The sequence below is a fragment of the Corylus avellana genome, chromosome 9 (assembly GCF_965113065.1).
Source record: "Corylus avellana chromosome 9, dhCorAvel1.hap1.2, whole genome shotgun sequence".
Lineage (NCBI taxonomy): Eukaryota > Viridiplantae > Streptophyta > Magnoliopsida > Fagales > Betulaceae > Corylus > Corylus avellana.
Window position 1 is genome coordinate 7,949,016 of NC_142498.1, and position 14,967 is coordinate 7,963,982.

The 14,967-nt window shown below is 32.7% G+C and overlaps 1 protein-coding gene across 1 annotated transcript; it reads right to left on the reverse strand.

The window, feature by feature from the left end:
- Nucleotides 1-146: 146 nt before the first annotated feature.
- Nucleotides 147-5,047, reverse strand: LOC132190865 (uncharacterized). The gene is made up of 7 exons (XM_088519378.1): nt 4,855-5,047; nt 4,021-4,414; nt 3,431-3,599; nt 2,552-3,288; nt 1,335-1,410; nt 549-782; nt 147-445 (listed from the first exon to the last, which is right to left on the reverse strand). Exons 2-6 carry the CDS (start codon nt 4,369-4,371, stop codon nt 550-552), a joined length of 1,566 nt encoding a protein of 521 aa, XP_088375504.1. The 5' UTR covers nt 4,372-4,414; nt 4,855-5,047; the 3' UTR covers nt 147-445; nt 549.
- Nucleotides 5,048-14,967: the final 9,920 nt, after the last annotated feature.

Below are 14,967 nucleotides of genomic sequence, written 5' to 3' on the forward strand. Positions count from 1 at the left end.
CATAAAACCAAGAGTTGTATCTCTTGAAATTAGTAACTTCCATAATCAAGAGTTATATCTCTTGGCTGGTTATAAATAACCCATGAGATGGAAGTTAAAACATTAGATTATTCATTCAATCATTTTAGAATTAGAAATTATCAATCTCTCTTAATTCTCTCTTGTATTCTCCTTCAAGTAGCATTTAGGTTGTGTGGGCATATGTGTTTTGTTCTTGTAATAAAACACTACCGTTGAATTATTTCAAATCTGTACGTGAGAGGCATCACTATACATTGTAAAACACTTACTAAAAATCCTTATTTGTGAGTTCTAGAAGAAAGTTACACACCTAACTCTATGTTTTTGTTTATGTTTTTCCAGCAAAAACAAAACTGAAATTTACATTGCATCTTCAAGCATTGGGCACATTTTCCTTTCTCTCAATTATATGGTCTCTAAACCCCTGCAATCACATTGTAGACATGATTAGTGTACTTGAATCCACACAACAAAAACTAGTGAAATTCACCGCTAAGCATATTTCAGCTAAAAGGAAGAGCCTTTACCTTAGCGTTTGAAAGCCAGATAGTTTGGGCAATTTCTTAACCAGTGGCCTGCTTTGCCACAATGGTAACAATTTCCTTTGAATTTATATTTTGCTACTTTGTTTCCCACTTTATTCACTCCAATAGCAACTTGCTTGCCATCTCGTTTGTTTCCCATTTTCTTTTTCCCCCCTTTCAACTTAGAAGAAGCTTGAGCCACGTGCATACTAGCCTCATCTTTCAGGTTCTCGTCCGCTGCAATTATCACATCCGCCAATTCAGACAAAGTGCAAGTATTTTTGTTCTTGGAAACACCAAGTCTATATATTTTTGTAGTCGAGGTTGACTTTTTCTAGGATCAATCGCACGGCAACCCCAGCCAGATAGAAATAGTCGTACAGCCACCCCAACAAGATAGAGGTGCCTGCACAGCCACTCCAGGTTAAAAGTTGCTACGCAACCACCTTAACAGAACAAAGGGTCGTGTGAACCAGCCCATCAGATCAAAGGCAGCCACCCCATCAGGTCAAAGGCAGCCACGCAGCCACCCCCTCTCCTCTATTAAAGGCAGTCGTGCGGCCAGCCATTCTCCTATTTGGGGTGGGCGTGCGGCCACCTTAGGTCAAAACACTTATAAAAATTTTACAAAACAATTTTCTTATGTGGACTCCACAGAAAAACACTTTTCAAATGTAAACCCCATCGAAAACAATTCTCAACTTTAAGTCATATCAAAAACAATTTCAACTCAAAACACAAAATACAGTTTTCAAAATCATTAACAAACATAGTCGTTATCTTTCTTACCGTGAGTGCTAGAAATTGAAGACCGCTGCATCATCTTTGCTGTGCAACTTTTCTGGAAGGCATTCCAAGCACTATCCTGGTAAATAGTTTAAGTATTATTCAGATAGGATAATACATTTTCAAGATAGAGTAAAAAGAAAAACAACAGCAATTTATGAAGTTGGCCACCTTAACTAAAAGATGGAAAAATTAAAAAAACACAGACAATTTATTTTGCTTAAAATATATTTTTGATAAGTAAATTTATTTTGCTTAAAATATATGACCAAGAAAAAGAAAGAAGTCTCTCAGTCTCTTGTAAAGAAAGAGACTTGCATTAGAAGGTGTATATTTCTTTTTCCTACATTAATTACAGTGCCAAGCACAGAATGAAGACCTAACCTATAAAAAACCAAAGCTCCAGAATGAGTCGTACCACCACTTCAGCTGAAGTATACACCGGATTCAAATTTTGAAGAACTAGTGTTCCTTGCTCATTAGCAGTGTTCATTCTTCCTTCCCAGGGCTTACGATGTGTTAGAAAATTCATAGATTAGTCTAAACTTTCTCACTCTAGATTCAATTAATGTCATCCATGTCACGGCTTCAGATTCTAATGCTTACTAAATCCTGTTTCTCTGCTCCTTGTCAGAGAGAGGGATATGGAATTATGACAATGAAACCAACATGTCACGGCTTCAGATTCTAATGCTTACTAAATCCTGTTTCTCTGCTCCTTGTCAGAGAGAGGGGTATGGAATTATGACAATGAAACCAACGTGTCTACAACAAATATGAAATTTATTGAGATTCATGAGCAAAACTATTAAGTAAATGAAATTTGAGAATATGCAATTGGAGGGAAAAATAATAACTAACTTAAGTCCCCTAAACCATTTGCTTCTATCCTGTCAACATGTAGGAACCAAGAATTGTCAGAACTGGATCTCATCTTGAATAGAACTTTCACACAAAGAACGACAAAGCAGGCACTAAAGGACATCCATAAGCACATCCCTTGACAAACTATAATGGCATAAATAATATTGCCTGAAGCATCCAAAGGCTATGGGCAAGACCCATGTATTTACTGAACTCCTAAGCACACAAAAAATTTGTATATATGAAGAAGACGATTCAAGTGATATAACCTTATCCCTAAATAGCTTATCAATCAAAACATCTAGTAGGAAAATAGAATCTATCCAACCTACGATCCTATTAAAGAAAATACTTACCACATCTGTTCTTCGGGCAACTTCCATTATTTGGTGATCCATTTTTTTGTCCACATCTGGAGACTGTCTTTGAGATGCTTCAAGCAACTTCCCATTAGAATGTTTTGTTTTCTCATCAGGCACCTCCTTAGAAGGCCCTTTTTCAGCCCCTTGAGAATCCTCTGCAAGCTTAAGTGTAGGCTTCTCTTCAGAAGCAGCTATGGTTGCTAAAGCCTTTGGATCATTACCATCCAAATCAACACTTAACTTCTGCATATTCTTCTCATTCTTATCATCAGATACTTTAATAGAACCTTCAATTTTTGCCTTCTTAGCTGGCCTATCATCCAGATCACCACAATCCTTAGCAGATTTTGCTTTTTCCTCAAGAGAAGCTTTTGAGTCTGTATTTTCTCTAACTTCAGACCTTGATTTGGTGTGGTCAACGGAGACATTCTCCATTTCATCGTTATTCAGAGGCATTTCACCTATTTCTACACCTACACTATATGCAGGGTTTTCTCTAAGTGAAGCTTTCCGTTTAACCAATGAAGCATTTGAATCAGCGTGTTCTTTCCCTAGAGTATCAACAGAAATTCTATTGGTCGATAGAGTTGTGTGCTCTTTAGATGGGTTTCTCTTGGAAGGAACCTCTGTTTCATTACCTGCTACAGCATTTCCACCAACTCCTTTCTTGTCAGAATCAAGATTCAGAACACCGGGCTTCTGAAGACCCGGTCTATTAAACATACATTTAACTGCAAAAATACAAACCAATGAACAAATAAGAGGCTGGTTGAACCATAGAACAATAAACAGCTAATTTGAAACTACAGGGACTGTCGAGGAATTAAAAGGAAAAAATAAATAACAAAGAAAGAAAGAAAGAAAAAGTTATACCTTCAATCCCAGCTACTTTTTCTTCTATTTTATCCAGGATTTTCAAGTCTTTAACGTCAAAGCCACGGTAAAATATAAAGTCAGCCTTTTGAAGTTCTTCATCTGAGGGTTGTGGATTTCTACTGTCCTTTGATGTGCAAACAACGTTGCATTTTCCAGCAATCGCTTCCTGATTTATCGTATAAACTATTAGGAATAGCTGATTCACTTCAACTGAATACAATCCAACGCACTAAATATGTCATTGCCTTCTAAGCATTGTAATACCAAATGTCAAATTATAAATACATGTTAAAAATTCAAATAGTTTTTAATTTAGTTGAAATGTGACGACACATCAGAAAAACGAAAAATTAACTGCAGAGACATACGAGATTAACAAATTACTAATGAGTTAAGCTGCTAGTAAATCCACCTTCCCCAAAAGCTTCTCCGTTAATTAAAGAAGAATATCAGTTAATATAGAAGCCAACCGTTTTTCTAAAATAACACTAGAATCAGCTATGTCATAGAAGAGCTAAAGGCAATAGAGAGTGAATATGCTGGAAAAAAGAGAGATAAATGCTAAGATCTTTCCAGAATTCAATTACCAAAGGATTCATATTTGCAAGGCCTGCACCTTCGCCAGAAGCCAAAAATAATTCATTTTCGGCTGTATCTACAACCACTCCAGGATACTTAAGCATCTCGCAAGGGCGGAAAAACCATAGAACCTTCACTGTCTTTTTCTTGAGAGGATTCTCCAATATTTTTATAAGTTTACCAATATGAGGTTCAGATTCCCCAGCAGCCAACAAATAAACACAATCATAAAGTTCATACTCCACACCATCATAGGTAAAAGATTGATAAAACTGAAAATCTTTCTTTTTCCCACCAACTCCTTTCTTTTTACCCCACTTAAATTCAAGGTCCTCCTCGACTCTGTCTGCTTCCACCATACTCTTATGCCAGGCCTCTTTCCAAGCAGAGTGATAAAATTACCTGAGAGAAAACAAGAATTTCTTTCATTTGAAGTACACTACATTCAAATAAAAAAAAATCCACATGGAGCAAAATATTAAACAGACACTAAATGAAAATGCATATATGCAAATAGTCCAAATTGTTCAAGCTTAACTCTATAATCACAAATCACTTGAATAGAAATATCATTTCTACCCAGGTGTTAACAAATCTAAATTCCCACAAAGATAATAAATCTTCCCAAGTCATGTGGGCAGAATTCATAAAAATTAAAAAATAATAAAAATAAAAATGAACAATCCGAAAGATTTTCACGAAGAACAATTTTCCTCAAAACAGACAACTTCTTCGCGAACCCTAGAATAGCGTACGAAGAGCAATGCCAGGGCCCAGGACAGAAGAGCACGGAAAACAGAAGATCGAAGGCATTGAAGAGAGAATTTGGAGGGAAAACTTACAGTAAGTTTTGGGAGAGTGAAGAGTGATTTCCTTTCTTCCACTGAACCCGCAAACCCTAGCGATGGGAATCGCGCGTTTTGGAGATGCTTTCTTTTGGGAGAGAAAATATAGAAAGATTATCGAAAAGACCAGGAACGCTTTCAAGGTTTGGTTTTTCTTGAATAGGTCGGTGGTAGTTTCTCTTCCCAACAGGGTTTAATTCAGAAAATCTCAGCCCTTGAACCGACTCTACGTCAATCCCGACTTGTACTAGGGGTCTAGGACTAGGACTTCTCTGTTATATTAGTTGACTTCTTGATTTTTTTTTTTTAAAAAAAAAAAAAATCACTTAACATCTCTAAACTGCCAATATTTTAAAAAAATCCCTTCAATTTTTTTTTAAAAAAACTCTCAATTTTACATTATATGCTTTCAATTTAATGCAATGTATCACATCCTCTGATTTTATACATTAAAAGTAATAAAATAATTTTTATGCTCATGACTTTTTTTATAAAATTTTAAATTTATCATTAATTTTTTTTAAAATAAAAATAAAAATTGAATGGTAATTTGGTATTTTTAATCATTTAGTTAACAGCTGAATTTGACGGAGTGGGTCAATTGAATCAAATTGAAAGTTCAAGGGTTAAATTAAGAGTTTTTAAAATTTAGGAGATTTTCTCAAAACGCATGATATTTCAGGAGTTTAAAGTAAAGTTTTGCAACAAAAAAAAAAGAGTTGTCTTCTTTTTTATTTATTTTTCATTAGCGTACCCTGTATTAATTTGGACACTCCACAATCATGAAAAACGAATTGACCCTTGAGCTCGACACGAAATTATAGAATTTGTTAAGCATGTGGGTGGGTGCATTTTGGGGAACGAATAAGATTAAGTGATTACATGCTGGTCACGTGATCACATTTTCGGCTAAGAAGATGGCAGCAACTAATGGATAGGCTGAATTGAAAAAAATTTAAACTTTGGTGGAGTGCATTGTAAAAATTAAAACATTACGGGTCGGATTGAAAATTTGCTCAAATTTTTAGGGGTAGAATGTACTTTTTCTCTATGATTTAAATTTGGTGCATCTAACAGTGTACATGATATTTCTCAAACTCCCAACCTGGTTGACAATGTCCCTCTAAACTATCAAAAATTGTCAATATCTCCCAAAACTAACAAAAAGAAAAAAATGATCCTAATTTTTTTCAATAAGATGAGGGCTTCATTGGAGAGAGAGAGAGAAAGAAATGAAAGGAGAAGGAAGAAAAAAAATTAAAGAAAGAAAGAGGAAGAAAGAGGGATTGAGATCCCCTCCAATTACTCAAAATTAGAGATTCTCACGTTACGAAATCGTGGCCCTTCATTTTAAATCCAATGGTCTATAAAATACCAGCTACTTTTGTATAACTAAGACATTAAATTTTAATTTTAAGCTAATTTTTGTTTTATCGAGGTTTAAATGATATTATAGACAATTGAATTTAAAATGAAGGGTCACAATTTCATAACATAAGAATATCTAATTTTGAGTAATTTGAGGGAATCTCAATCCAAGAAAGAGAGCATTAAATTGCATTAAAAAAATAAATGCATTCGTGAACTGTTCATGCCCCATGTTGTGGTGCAATGTTCACAAATGACTTAAAAATGCCTTTTGCATTTTTTTTACATAACCGGATGGAGGGGATTTTTTTTATGAATTTGGTTAGCCATTTTAGATAAAAATGAAGAATGATTAAGCCATTGTGGATGCTCTAAACATGCATTATATTTGAGTTAGTTAAAATACACCCATAAGCATTCACAATAGAGGAGCCAAATTTTTATGCAAAATAACTCATTAAAACTCACTTTATCTAGTTTAGTTAATGAATTTTTAAAAACCCTACATCCGATTAACTATATTTTTATTTATATCATTTAAATATTATTTTTTTATTCTTTATTGGGAAAAAGAGTGAAAAGTTTTAGGAAAAAGAGAAAACATGTGAAAGAAACAATAAAAAATAAAATTACTCACTTTAAAAGTGTTGCTATATTTAGTTTTTTTTTTAATTTTTAATTTTTAATTTTTTATTTGTGCTCTTCCAGTCAAATATTCATTTTGCATTTTTTTGGCTAATCCATGCAATATAAGAGCATTTCCAATGGAGGAGCTAAATTTGTATGCAAAATGACTCCTCAAAACTCACTTTATCAAATTTAGCTAATTGATTTTTAAATGTCTCTTACATCTAATTAACTATATTTTATCTATGCCATTTAAATATTATTTTTTTATATTTTTTTATAAGGATTGTATTTTTTCCTAAATATCCTATTTTTCAACTTTTTGGGAAAAAAAAATGTGGAGAGAGAAATAGTATGAGAGAATTTTGGAAAAAGAGAGATGTGAAAGAGAAATAGCAAGAGAAAATTTTGGGAAAAGAGAAAACATGTGTGAGAAACAATAAAAAAATGAAATGGCTCATGAGAAAAGTGCAGTTATATCTAACATTTTTTTTTTTTGCTAATCTAATAAAATATCTATTTTGTATTTTTTTTTTGGCTGATCTAATGTGAAGGTCTTTTTACAAATCTGATTACCCATTTTAGATAAAAATATAATTTGGCTCCTCTATTAAGAATGTTCTAAAGAGTTTTTTATAAATTTAATTAATCATTTTAGATAAAAATAATATTTAACTCTTTCATTGTGAATACTCTCGGCTACAATGATTCGTTGTAGCAAAATGTAAGAATATTGCCAATCATTGTAGCGAAATGTAAGAAACTTTTTAAATGAAAATCAATCTTACCTTTTGGTTTTTTATTGTCCATCACCTAAACATATTTATTGTTTAACTTCCTCTCTCCACCCCTCTCACTCCTTCCCAGTCACTCTTTTTCCCTCTTCGTCGCTCCCTTGTCTTGGCAATCACCTAGGGATTCCCATGTGGACATCCAAGGCAAACGTCCCTATGAGTTCTTAGCTCGTGAAGTTTTCAAAAGAAAAATATAAAAAAGCACTCTAAACTAGCGACAGTTTGTGATAAGAAAAATGTTAAAGGTTTAATTATTCTGCCCAACTTTATGCTGTCTTTTGCCTTATTTTTAATTTAAAAGATAACAAAATTAAAAAGGTTTCGGAAGTAATAATTTTTATTTTGGTTATTCTTTTTTTTGGTATTTGTTTTAAAAAATAAAAACAGTATTTTGCTTCAGAAATTTTTTTCCTTATTTTTTAATTTAAAAAATAACAAAATAAAAAATTTAAAAAGTTTCTGAATGAATAATTTTTATTTTGATCCTTCTTTTATTTAGTATTTTTTTTAAAAAAATAAAAATACAATTTTAATTTTTCAAAAAAAATACAAAATAAAAGAAGGATCAAAATAAAAAATTATTGCTTCAAAAAAAATTTAAAATTTTGTTATTTTTTTAAATTAAAAAATAAGAAAAAAATTAGCCACAAGTTGGGGTTGTATCATTCCTCTTGTGATAAAGCTCGAGTCCTGCTATGCAGCTGCCAAATTTTGGCAACCTAGCGTATGACAAATATGAAAATAATAATAATAAAAAAAAATTGTTTTTTTTTTTTGTTAAATTTTTATGAGTTAATATTTAGTTTTTAATGCCTCAAAACTTATTTTTTGATTTAAAACTAAAACCTAGGGGTGAAAGGTTAACCCTTTAAGGATGGTATCACCTAAAAGGAATTTATCATCCTAAATTTGATGCTAATACCTCAAATTTAGTGATAATACCTCAAATTTGGATTCCCCTTTAATATCTCTTTTTTTCAATTTTTATTTTTTATTTTTAAAAAAGGTCAGATGTCTAACGCTTGGCTGCCAAAAATCTCTATTCATAAAGCTCAACAATGTTCAAAAGGTGTTAAAGTAGTCCATCAAACTATCAAAGTGTGTAAAAAAAGGCCACATTTTTTTTTTATATTCCTATAATACCTTTATTCTTTTAAAAACTAAAATAAAAAATTAATAAAGTAAAAAAAATAAAAAACTATAAAATTAATTATTTAAAATAAATAAATAAATAAATATATATATAAAAGGAAAGGCGTGAATGCCAATCGAGCCAACCACATGGTTTGATTTTGCATTTATCCATATTTTTTTACACCGCATGAACGATTTGTAATTTAAGCCAACTATAGTGACTAATATTTTATTTATTCGAAAAAAAAAATGTATTTATTCACCCCTTGGGTTTTTTTTCTTTCCTTTTTTTGTTTAAAAAATAATTTAGTTTATTTTTCATTTTATTTAGTTTTTAAAAGAGTAGGGGTATTATAGGAATATAAAAAAATATGTGGCATTTTTTACGTACTTTGGTTATTTGATGGGCTCCTTTAGTACCTTTTGAACATTGTGGAACTCTATCGCAAACCGCTGTTAGTTTGTGGGACTTTTTTTATATTTTTTCCTTTTACTTATTTGTTGAAATTGGTTTTTTTTTTTTTTTTTTGAGAAAAATATAAAAAAGCTCTCTGAACTAACAACCATTTTTAAAATATCCTTATAAAGTTTAAAGTGTGTTAAAGTGATACATCAAACTACTAAAGTATGTCAAAAATGCCACTTTTTTATTATATTCCTATAATACCCTTATTCTCTTAAAAAATGAAATAAAATAAAAAACTAAAATATTAATTTTTTAAAATAAAAGAAAAAAGGAAAGTGTGGCTGCTGACCACGTCTGATTTTGCATTTATCCATATTTTTTATATGGTACGAGCGATTTGTAATTTAGGCCAACTACAATGACTAATTTTTTATTTATCTGAAAAAAAAAAAAAAAAAAAAAAAAAAAAAAACTTTGTTTTTTTCTTCATTTATCCACCCCTTAGTTTTTTTTTTTTTTTTTGAAAAATAGTTTTGTTTTTTATTTTATTAATTTTTTATTTTAGTTTTAAGAGAATAAGGGTATTATAGGAATATAATAAAAAAGTGACATTTTTGGCACAATTTGGTAGTTTGATGTATCACTTTAGCATACTTTAAACTTCATGAGTTTTTTTTTTTTTTAAATGACTGCTATCTGAGGGGACTTTTTATTTTTATTTTATATATATATTTTCTCTTGTTTTTTTGTTTTTAATGTTTCTTTGTGAATTTGAATGGCTTTTCATTATTGGGTTGTTGTGAATTTTGGAAAAAATATAAAAATGCCCCCACACTGATAGTCGTTTGCGAATTGGCCCCACAATGTTCAAAATGTATTAAAGTAGCCCAATAAAGTATCGACATGTGTCAAAGTGGCCACTTCGTTAGTTAGCCCTGTTCGTTTGGATGGAAAATCGATCACGTGCCGTCCACGTGGGTTTTTTTGACTTGAACTTCGTAAAATGCCCTTATGGGAAACTTTAAAAACTCCTCACCCATCCCATTGACTCGCGTAAAACTTAACCCATCTAATTACCAAAACGATGTCATTTGGGTTGGGAAAATACCCTAAGTGTTGTCCCTATCCTCACGCCTCAGTTGACCAACCCAAGAATTTTGCGACCCATTCTTTGAGTAAATTGTACCTCTCAAAACCATTTGAAGATTGTGGTCATTCCTTCCGGCTCGTCAACGATGGAGAAGGTTTCAAGTGACATCGTGGACGATGAAGTCAATGTCTACCAGTAGGTGGGAAGTTCGCAGTCTTGTGCGTACAAAATACATATGCGAAATTGAATCACCAATGATGATTTCATGGACAAAGGAAAATCTTGGTAGAAGATTTATTGGATGCGGTAAATACAAGGTACAAAAAGCATAAAACAAATCATCTTATTTAATTATGGAATTAGGGATTTCAAAATTAGTAATCTTGCAGTTACGATTTCTGTGCGGATTAATTTATATGGTTGTTATGAGGTAGAAGGGGGGGATTTAGGGTTTGCCTGAAAATTGTGAATTTCGAGTTTTGTCAAAATTATATAAACATGTTTTTCTGTTTTATTGCAAAATTTGTAGTATATGTAATACATTGACATCATTGGAATTGGTTGTTGTACGATAGTGGGTTCCATGTTGTTGATTTAGGGTTTGCCTAAAAATTATGGATTACGGGTTTTGTTAAAATTATATAAACATGGAACTCAAATTATTGCAAAATTTGTAGTATATTTAATACATTGACATAGTTGGAATTGGTTGATGTGAGATAGCGGGTTCCATGCTATTGATTTAGGGTTTCCCTGAAAATTGTAGATTTCGGGATTTGTCAAAATTATATGTAAATACTTGTGTTTTAGTGCAAAATTTGTAGTATATTTAATATATTGACATAATTGGTTACTAATTCTCCTTTGTGAATTATGCAGAAAGAAAGTGATCATGGTTGTGATTATTTATCTGGGTTGACAAAGAAGCTATGCTCCTTGTATCACAGTTCAATCCCCGAATAGTTGATCAGAAGAAGGGTTTTGAAATTGAACTGGCCAAATTGACGCTACAAATTGATTTTGAAAAGTGCAAAAACATTAACATGGAAAAAAAAAAAACTTAAGGATGTCATTGGTCACTTGTTTGATTTTAGCATTTTTGTTGTTGTGTTAGTGATAGGGAGAAACATCATTGCATTATTGGTAGGACAATGTTGCTGCGAAAGGGAGAAATATTATTAGTTTAAGGACTTTTCTATTTGGAAAAAATATAAAAAAACATCATAAACTAACAACCGTTTGCGATAGAGCCCCATAATGTTCAAAATGTACTAAAGTAACCCATAAAATTACCAAAATGTATCAAAAATGCCTCTTATTTTTTTATATTCCCATAATACCCCTATTCTTTTAAAAATTAAAATAATAAAATAATTATAAAAAAAAAAACCAAAAAATTTTTAAAAGGAAAAAAAAAAGGGCGAATAAATACAAAATAAAATGTTTTTTTGGAATAAATAAATAATTAGTCACTGTAGTTGGGGGTTTTTTTATAATTTTTTTTCATTTATTTTACTTTTTAAAAGAATATGGGTATTATAGGAATATAAAAAAGTGACATTTTTGCTACATTTTGGTAATTTAATGGGCTCCTTTAGTATCTTTTGAACATTGTGGGGCTATATCGCAAACAGCTGTTAGTTTGTGGAGCTTTTTTATATTTTTCCCTTTTTATTTAGTGGTTTGTCTTAAAGTGCAAACCATGTTGCCTAAAAGTCCTTTATCTAATGTGCTATTGTTGTGCTATTAATGAAGCACATATTGTAATGTAAATTTGGTTGAACTTTTCTTGTTATTGTAGCTATTAATTTATGGACTTTTTATTCAGTGGCTTGTCTTAAATTTGAATTTGAATTCGTCAATATGGTATCAAAGATCTTGATATTTGACAACTTACCAATTCCACATTCATATAACAATTTGTAACACAATTTAAGCAAAACTCATCATACCCAAGGTCACATATTTAACAACTTATTTTGACAACTTCCACAAAATGGGAGTATGCATCAATACTCATAACCAAAACCATCATAACAATACCTACCTTTATATTTGACAACTTTGTTCACTTCTAACCATACCTTTATATTTAACAGTTTTCCATAAATGTCATAACAATACACATAATGTTGTTTCAAATTAAATGTCACATAATGTTGTCTTCACCCTAAATGCAAAGACAATGTACATAATATTGTTTTCACCTTAAATACAAAGTTTAAACATAATCTTGTTTTTTCCCTAATACATAGGCATAACCATTAAGACTTGAACAAAATTATCAAAAGCATATTGTAATGCCCCGTAGAAATCAATCAACTGGTAATTGACTCAATGGTTCGTCTCCCAGCCTACATCCCTAACGAGACAAGACTCAGGGATCTTAACCTCTCCTAAATGAGAGAGTAAAGTGGAAGAATTTTAAACTATACGAATAGAAAGCAATAACTATAAGCCATAAGTACAATCACCAGAGTAAAGATAAATCATCATAACATAAATAGATCTCCTGAATGTATTGGTCGAAGACCAATCATCAAAATAAACATATTACAGACCCAGAAGATAAATGTCTTGTAGTAAAGTAATAAGATCAACACCTAATTTTAAGTAATGCCAAAGAGATGACAATCTCTATCATATCCGCCAGTGTGGTTCCTCCATCATCCCACATGGACTTCAGTCACATTGGATCCAAATCTTAAAAAACAACTCTAATCAAATCCTGAGTAATCACCCAAGTCCGGTCCATAGGCATCATTTTCTAAGCTAGCTAAATCGCGCAATTTGTACGTCATGGGAGAAAAATAAGAAGGGGGTAAGTCCAAGGACTTAGTGAGAGTTAATGCACATAATACCCATACCATTTTAGTAATGACCCCTGTTTGGTAAAGAATGCAACATTTTAGATAGATAGTCCATGGATGCAATATAGATATAATACATGCTATAATTATGAGTAACAGTGATAGTTCAACAGTATGGTCTACTCGATATATTACCCTTTTCTCAGCAGGGTTGGCACTGTCCCGAGGGACCTATAATACAATGCTGGTGCCTTGACCATTGTACGCTATCATTCATAACACTAGCAGCCTGGCCGAGTCCGACCTCGGGTGGCCCACACTACTAATGATGTACGTCCTGTAGTGACCATTCGTTAAGGCTGTACCAGTCACAAAACAACTGTTGGATCCAATGCCCATATGTCAACACACACATTTGACCATAAAGTTAACATGTATAGTAAGGTCATGGCTGTTATCCTGCATATGCCGTTGTACTATGTCATACGATGCAATTAATCTTTTTCGTATTTTACATATATGCTTTTACAAGTCTTAATGTCATTATCTTGTTAAGTAGCACATTTTCACAAATGATAGAGTTCATGTGCAACAAAGTGTATATCGTGAGGGTTGTAAATATGCATGTTTTGGTACTTCAAATAGTTGTGCATTGCGGAAAAATAAATGACAAGTATTATGTGAGTTAAAACTCACCTGGGTGGTGTAAATTCTCCGAATATCTCTCCAAAAGATTCGAGTTCTCCAAATTGTGGGGCTAACTCGCAAACGGCTGTTAGTTTGGAGGGCCTTTTTATATTTTTCTAGTAAATTTATTTGGATGGCTTTGTGAATTTTCCATAAATTTGATATTTTCCGGAATATAGGATTTTAACACTCTTCGAGTCGTATTCTCAACTATTTCTTATGCTTTAATTTTGGGGAGGCCAAGTTTCGGGTTTAATGGATTTTGTCCACAAGAGTATGCGAGCGTGGTCAAAGCTGAGGTATCTATGGATGTTGAGGAAGATGTCTCAGCAATGGGGGGAGATTCAAGAATTGTTGTAGGAAATGAAGAAGAGAGGAGGCATGTGGGTTTGTAGTGTTGGTCCTTGGCCATGAATCTTTCTTCTTGTTTTGATTCTCGAAACTTTGCTGCAGTAGGAGCTCCATTGTTTATGATATATGCCCAAGTTGAGACTTTGGGATCCCAATTCGAATGTGAGTTGGCAAGTGTGGCCTAAACTCAGGCATAATCACATGAGGTTCTTCTACCTCATGATCATCGGAGTTGTGTTGGTTAGGATCTTCGGGCTGGCGTGGAGGGATAGTTTGGTTGTTCACTGTGTCGTGAATGTTTCCAAGAAGGCCTTGGGATCTCGTTCTTCCTGCCATTTGTGACTTTGTTGTGTTTTGAACTTCTGGATCATTGGTTTGATCCTCATTTCCCATTGACAATTGTCACTCTTGGAAGCAATTAGGATCCAAAACCCTGCTAAGATAAAAGAGAGATTAGTACTGGAAGGCGTCGAAATAGGGGGTGTGGTGGCTGAGGATTGAATTGACCGAGATTGAGAGGAAGCTCTTTGATAGCCTTCTCGACTCTCTTCACCACTTCGATCTAAGCAATCAGCTCCGGGTCGCCGTTGACTGGGTTCGTAACAAGGTCCATGCTTTCAAGCTCTTTAACACTGTTTGTTTTTATTTTAAAGCTGGAAATGGAAGAATAGAAGAACGTCGTGAATATTGTTGAAATTTTAGTGTTTGGGTTTGAATTTGTTTGCAGCTTTTAGGAAAAGACTTATAAGACATTGGCATCGCGTTGGACAATATGATATGGAGTGAATTTGTTGAGAAGGTGACAAAGTACATGTTGTGGGGAAGAAGTGCAAGGGACTGTTT

Bases quoted from the DNA above. Each gene is read 5' to 3' on its own strand.
- LOC132190865 (XM_088519378.1), bottom strand. From the start codon at position 4,371: ATGGTGGAAGCAGACAGAGTCGAGGAGGACCTTGAATTTAAGTGGGGT. The intron at 1,411-2,551 runs GTAAGTATTTTC...ACTATTTACCAG, and splicing joins TTGCCCGAAGAACAGATGTG to GATAGTGCTTGGAATGCCTT. The intron at 783-1,334 runs GTAAGAAAGATA...TGATAATTGCAG, and splicing joins TTCAATTTCTAGCACTCACG to CGGACGAGAACCTGAAAGAT.